The 6,648-nt window shown below is 39.8% G+C and overlaps 1 protein-coding gene across 1 annotated transcript; it reads right to left on the reverse strand.

Annotated features, from left to right (window-relative positions):
* Positions 1–4,127: 4,127 nt before the first annotated feature.
* On the reverse strand, positions 4,128–6,388 carry LOC131692097 (transcription factor grauzone-like). Its single transcript, XM_058978952.1, has 6 exons — positions 6,066–6,388; positions 5,868–6,003; positions 5,088–5,805; positions 4,753–4,932; positions 4,496–4,694; positions 4,128–4,427 (listed from the first exon to the last, which is right to left on the reverse strand). Exons 1-6 carry the CDS (start codon positions 6,198–6,200, stop codon positions 4,233–4,235), a joined length of 1,563 nt encoding a protein of 520 aa, XP_058834935.1. The 5' UTR covers positions 6,201–6,388; the 3' UTR covers positions 4,128–4,232.
* Positions 6,389–6,648: the final 260 nt, after the last annotated feature.

Raw genomic sequence — 6,648 nt, forward strand, 5'->3', positions numbered from 1 at the left:
TATCTATCTATCTATCTATCTATCTATCTATCTATCTATCTATCTATCTATCTATCTATCTATCTATCTATCTATCTATCTATCTATCTATCTATCTATCTATCTATCTATCTATCTATCTATCTATCTATCTATCTATCTATCTATCTATCTATCTATCTATCTATCTATCTATCTATCTATCTATCTATCTATCTATCTATCTATCTATCTATCTATCTATCTATCTATCTATCTATCTATCTATCTATCTATCTATCTATCTATCTATCTATCTATCTATCTATCTATCTATCTATCTATCTATCTATCTATCTATCTATCTATCTATCTATCTATCTATCTATCTATCTATCTATCTATCTATCTATCTATCTATCTATCTATCTATCTATCTATCTATCTATCTATCTATCTATCTATCTATCTATCTATCTATCTATCTATCTATCTATCTATGTCAATGTTTGTATGTATATGATTTATAGACTCCCAAACGGCTTAACCGATTGCTGTAAAAATTTGCACATAGTAGGCACTTGTTATGGAGCGTGTTTGTGTGCTATTAGTTGGGGATTATTTGTCCGCCAGATGGCGCTTCGGAATAAATGGTGTTTCCTCCTATTTCGTTGAAAGTCGCTGCAGCGCGCGATGGGTATTAGCTAGTCTATCTATCTATATATATTAAAGTCAAAGTTTGTATGTATATGATTTATAGACTCCCAAACGGCTTAACCGATTTCCGTAAAAATTTGCACACAGTAGCTATTTGGTATGGGGCAACAAATTGTGTTTTCCTCCTATTTCGCAGAGTGTCGCAACAACGCGCGATGGGTATTAGCACAGATAACAGACGTTTAGGCTCGATTTGAATCGTGTGTAAATACCCGCTGCTGAAATTCCGAATAAATCAGACATCTGAAACATGTTTGGCAAACGTTTGCAGATGGCGCAGTGATCACTACAATGCAGTTAGAGTGCAGCTGTCAAACACGTGTAGCAAATAGTTGCGCAGATGGCAATAGTGAAACACGGATTTTCAACGTATATCAATTTGAAAGTTTACACAGGTTTTTGAAGAAATTTTGTTCTAGCCTAAACGTCTGTTATCTGTGGTATTAGCTAGTCTATCTATCTATCTATCTATATATATAAAAGTCAATGTTTGTATGTATATGATTTATGGACTCCCAAACGGCTTAACCGATTGCTGTCAAAATTTATACATAGTAGGCATTTGTTCTGGAGCGTGTTTGTGTGCTATTGGTTTGGGATTATCTGCCCGCCAGATGACGCTCCGGAACAAATTGTGTTTCCTCCTATTTCGTAGAAAGTCGCAGCAACGCGCGATGGGTATTAGCTAGTCTATATATATAAAAGTCAAAGTTGTATATGATTTATAGACTCCCAAACGGCTTAACCGATTTCCGTAAAAAATTATACACAGTAGGCATTTGTTATGGAGCGTGTTTGTGTGCTATTGGTTGGCGATTATCAGCCTGCCAGATGACGCTACGGAACAAATTGTGTTTTCCTTCTATTTCGTTGAAAATCGCAGCAACGCGCGATGGGTATTAGCTAGTACTTTTATATATCGCATTATGAAATAGGCACATCTTTTATCACCTAATAACTATTAATCTCTTTTATTGTTTGGTTAAAACAAATATTTCCCATGGTTGCCAGAATCACATTTTGTGCAATGCAATGTGTTCAACAGATGTCGCTAGTATATCGTGGGCGATGATTTTTTTAGAATTTTCTTCGAGCTGTTACGCCTGTTTGTCTGTGGCGTCATGATCAGTGTCGGGAAATACTCAATCCCATCGATGCGTGTGCTGCAGCACCTGGGTATGATGGTCGGCGATCAGGTAAATTACAACAGTCAACTATGTATGTGAGAGGCTGCGAGGACTACTAGTGTAGTGGCAAGGATCATGCCGAACATCGGAGGAGCAAGATACAGTTTCATGGTAGGTATCGCATCCTCAATACTGAAGCATGGCGTATAGACCTGGGCTGCTGCGCTGATCTCAAAGCGTAACCAGTCGAAGTTGACAAGCACGTTTCGCCTAATGGCTGTTCGTGTCGCGAACGTATACAGAACGACATCGTTGGAGGTGGTATGCGTAATTTCTGATATGATTACCGTCTTCATCACTCTGGCCGAAGACGTGGAATGTTACAAACGGACGAATGCATGACATGCAAGGAGACTGGTCAGAGTGGACTTGTTGGCTAAGTGGCTGCAAGAGTGGGACAACGTGGAGAAAGGAAGGACCCACCGACTCATCCCAAATGTGTCGGCGTTGGTGCATAGGAAGCATGAGAGGTGAACTTTCCTTTGGCGCAATTTTTGTCCAGGCACGAATGCATCGGCGGTCTTCGAAGGTCCTAATTTCGACGAAATTCGACGGGGTATGCCCAGCGTGACCGTCGACAATATCGTCGAAGAGATGTGCCACGATAAACATATTTGAGATGCGATCAACGGAGTAGTGACTGCAGACGAAGGGACCAACAAAGCAGCGCCATCGACTAGAAAGCAGCCGTGAAACAACAAATCGGGTTTGGGAAAAATTCCGCCGTAGGGGAACCCTCCGCCGGAGTAGACTAGATCTACTGCCGGGGACAAGTTGGCTAGTAGGCGACGCAGCACCGGGTTCGGGTCACCGGGCGCCAGCTAACCGGACGTCAGGCTCCACTGGAATCGCCGAACAGACCTCGACACACCATCGAATAGTTCGTGAGTAGGCTAGATCCATTGCCTGGGATGGATCGTGTCGAACAGTTAGCAGTGGCTCGTTTGGTCGCCAGTGAACCGGAAGCTACGCTCCATACGGACTCGCTGGACAGACCACGGCACATACTGGCTGGCCTGCTAAGTAGGCTAGGTCCACCGCCGGGAACAAGATCCAGTAGATCGGGACGAAGCGAGGGGCTAATTGGCTCACGAAACAAACATCGGTATCGAGAGAAATTCCGCCGCCGGGGTACTCTCAGTCGGAAAAGGGTAGTTACACCACCGGATAACATCATATAAAGCTGGAAACAAAATGGTTCAAGAAAGTGGGTATCGGCGTCAGGAGAAGCACCTCCGTCGGGGAACTATTAGTCTGAGTAGGGTGAGTTTGCCGCCGAGAAATATCCAAGTAGATATTCTATTTCTATTCTATTCTAACCCTTACACAGCCAGTATTGAAAAGCATCCTGGAAAACACTACAGTTAGTCTGTATTGTTTTTCTTGTCAATATTAATATTTGAAGCATATTTTCATATGTCGCAAATATTAAAACGGCCAGGCCTACTGTGCAGAGTTGGGTTTGAAGATGTTTCAAAATTAGACGGCAATTGAATTATTCATTTAGTCAATAATTTAATTAACGAATTGTTTTGAATCTTAAAGGAGGAGGAAACGAGGACAACCGTACCAACCGTTTCAGTTTAAAGGGAATATATAATAAATCGTTGGGAGTGACTTGGCTAAGAAGGTTAATGTCATTCCTTTGGTCCTTTGGGATGGGACAGAGGTATTTACACCTTGCCCTGGCTAATGAGCCTAGGTTAAAGCGCCCTTACTCGCTCTCCGCCGAGAACTATCCAAGTAGATAGTGATAAAACTGGGAGCTGAATGATTCACGGAAACAGTAGCTAAATGACTCAGGAAAACTAAACAGCTTATTGCGATAAGAATTAAATGGCAGCAAGAATTGAATGGTGACGAAAAGTAAGAAAACCGTAAAAAGCTGAATGGCTCAAAGGTAGAGCCACTTCATAGATCGAAAGAAAGACGAATGAAGAAAGCACGAGTTTGCCACCCCTCTCCCCCGCGAAGTAATACCTTGATGTAGTTCGGAAAGGGGCTAGAAGAGTGAAACGAGAAAGAAGTGCAGTGGTTAGGCACGAACGTGAGTCGTCCCACACAGTGCCAATACACTACATGCCAGGCTTTTAAAACTTACTATAAACAACATCCTATACAATCACAGGCATTTTCCGACCTCGACGAAATGAGTTGAATGTTATAGGAAATTTGATCCTCCGGGCCTCGGTTCGAAAGTTGATTTTTGGAGAAAATGCATAGCCTTTCTATATGAGAAAGGCAAAACATAAAAAAATCACAACGAACGATAGGTTGTAGTATAATTTATACAAATTTGCATTTTTTTACAACAATAATAAACTAATTATTGAACTGAACGAATATGACAGACTACCGTTGGATGTAGTCTCAGCTATCACTTCTGCATCTTAGGTTCGACTCGATTTTTCCGACAAAGGGCAGTTCACTTCTCCTTTTCCAATCTTCCCATTTCTGTCGATGAGCTTTCTTCTTATGTGCATGCATATTTGCAGATGAGTTGAACGTTTTCGCACAAAAAGGACACTGATATAAAACCTCTCCAGTGTGGGTGGTCATGTGTTCCTGTTTGAATTAAGATTAAGCAGCTCAGGTTAAATATTAGATGAATGGACCATTGTAAAATATCTTACCATAAGCGAGAACTGTCGCTTGAAAGCCTTTGGACAGAGATTACATGTGTACAACCTTTCTTTCTTGTGTACAAAACTAATATGACTTTGTAGCGCTAGTACGTTGGGTGCTAGTTTCCCGCAAATATCACATTCGTGTGTACCACCTTCCCCATCGTGGCGCAAAACGTGTTTCCGCAAGCTACTGGCATTCTTCATCCTGGGACAATTATTCAAGTAATTAATGATGTTTTAGACTTATCACAGAACGTACTAACCATTTAAAGCATATTTTGCACTGCTGTCTAGACTCCTGATATAAACCATCATGTTCCTTGCGGTGTTTTTCGAATTGGGCCTTTACTTTGAAACTCTTTGCGCAAATATCACAAATATATTCTTCGGTAGGTTGGTGCCTTAGCCTTATGTGAACATTTAGAAGGCTTGTAGTAGCATAACTGAAAAAATAATAATAATAATATTAGATACCTTGTTCTGAAGGTATCACTGCTAGGCTAAAAACATTTGCTTGGCTTTGCATCAAAGAGATGCGCAGAATAGAAATATTTTCATAAATAAATTTCATTGTTCGCTACCACATCGTTATACTTACGCCTTTTCACATACGGTACAGATATACTTTTTATCTTCCTTGGATATATGGTGAAGCTGATGTGCATTCAGTTGAAACTTTTTTGTAAACGAGCGATCGCACCTATCGCACTTATGCACAAATGCTTCCGGAGAACCATGGTTTGCCATGTGTAGATTTAACGAGGCACTGTTCGAATATGATTTGTTGCAAACCGTACATTTGAACGCATTAGGATCCCTATGTCTGATAACGTGCTCCACAAGACGAAAACGTTTGCTAAACTTCCTATTACAGCATACCACATGTGCGCGGGTTTGGTGAAGTTCTCGAAAATGTCGTTTGAACTCGCTGAAGTTAACGAAAGACGATTCGCATTCATCGCAATTTAATTTACAATGCTCGACAATTTTTTTATCTTCTGCCTCAATTTCAGCGATAGATTTGTGGTAGATCCGTTCAGTTCTATCGCTACTTTTGGAATCATCTTTCTTATCGATTATCATTTCAGTTTTATCAAAAGAATTGGAATCATCGTCAGAATTGTCGTTCGCGGAAACATCAACCTCCGAGCAGACCTCCAGGTGCTCTTCCTCTATTGTAAGGATATCTTCTTTGCCAGAGCCTTCGATATTCTCAACAGTGATCTGTTCGTTTTTTTCAGCATTTTGCATATCTACTTGTGTAATGCTGGCATTATCTATAATTTGGATTTCTTCAATTGGAATCTTAGCCAATTCTGAAATTGTGTTGATAATTGTGAGTAACATACTAATTTTCCTTACCATTTTCAAATCTTACCAGTTTTTATAACGAATTCATTCTTTTCCAAGATCAGTACGTTATGAGTCTTCTCAATCGCTATATAAAAGTCGTGAAATTGTTTCACTTGTATCCAACACTCTTCACAAACACATTTATAGTTAAGATCGTCTTGCTGTGTCAATTTAGTTTTGAAATTATAAATAGGGCACATAAAGTGTAATGCAATAAGCTTACCTGAAACCATAAATGTTTCACCAAAACTGGGCCAATATTAGGTTCCAGTTGGTCGTCAAAACCAATTGCTATTAGATCGCATTTTTCGTTCAAGCATACAACACACATGTTCACTTCCAAAAATTCTACTTCCATGATAACAGATTGATTTATTAATGGAATTTAGTGAAATTTAGAAGAAAAACTTGAACATAAACACCAGCTCAATTTACTTTTGCTCTAATATACAGTGCAAACTACCAGATTGGTATATAATTTAAAAAAAATGCATGTCAAATTAACCAATATTTAACTAACAGAACTATAAACAAACCTGCATGTACTGTCAGTTCAGTTCAATATGGGCCATGCATAAATTACGTAACGCAATAATAGCCCAAAGTTGACTTCCCCCTACCCCTATGTAACAAATTGTCACAAATTTCTCTATCCCCCCTCCCCAATTACGCAAGATTCTTTAAAAAAAATTCTTCAGTAAAAACATGTTACGTAACGTTTTTGCCTACTCCCCCCTACCACATGTTACATCATGTCACAATTTGTCGCCATCAAAGCGTTACGTAATTTATGAATGGACCTTTCC

The sequence above is a fragment of the Topomyia yanbarensis genome, chromosome 3, assembly GCF_030247195.1.
Source record: "Topomyia yanbarensis strain Yona2022 chromosome 3, ASM3024719v1, whole genome shotgun sequence".
Lineage (NCBI taxonomy): Eukaryota > Metazoa > Arthropoda > Insecta > Diptera > Culicidae > Topomyia > Topomyia yanbarensis.

Excerpts from the sequence above, each read along its gene's own strand:
- LOC131692097 (XM_058978952.1), bottom strand. The coding sequence starts at position 6,200 with ATGGAAGTAGAATTTTTGGAAGTGAACATGTGTGTTGTATGCTTGAAC. Across the intron at positions 6,004-6,065 it reads TGAAACATTTATGGTTTCAG|CAAGACGATCTTAACTATAA; the intron begins GTAAGCTTATTG and ends AAATTGACACAG. Across the intron at positions 4,695-4,752 it reads TGCAAAATATGCTTTAAATG|GATGAAGAATGCCAGTAGCT; the intron begins GTTAGTACGTTC and ends TAATTGTCCCAG.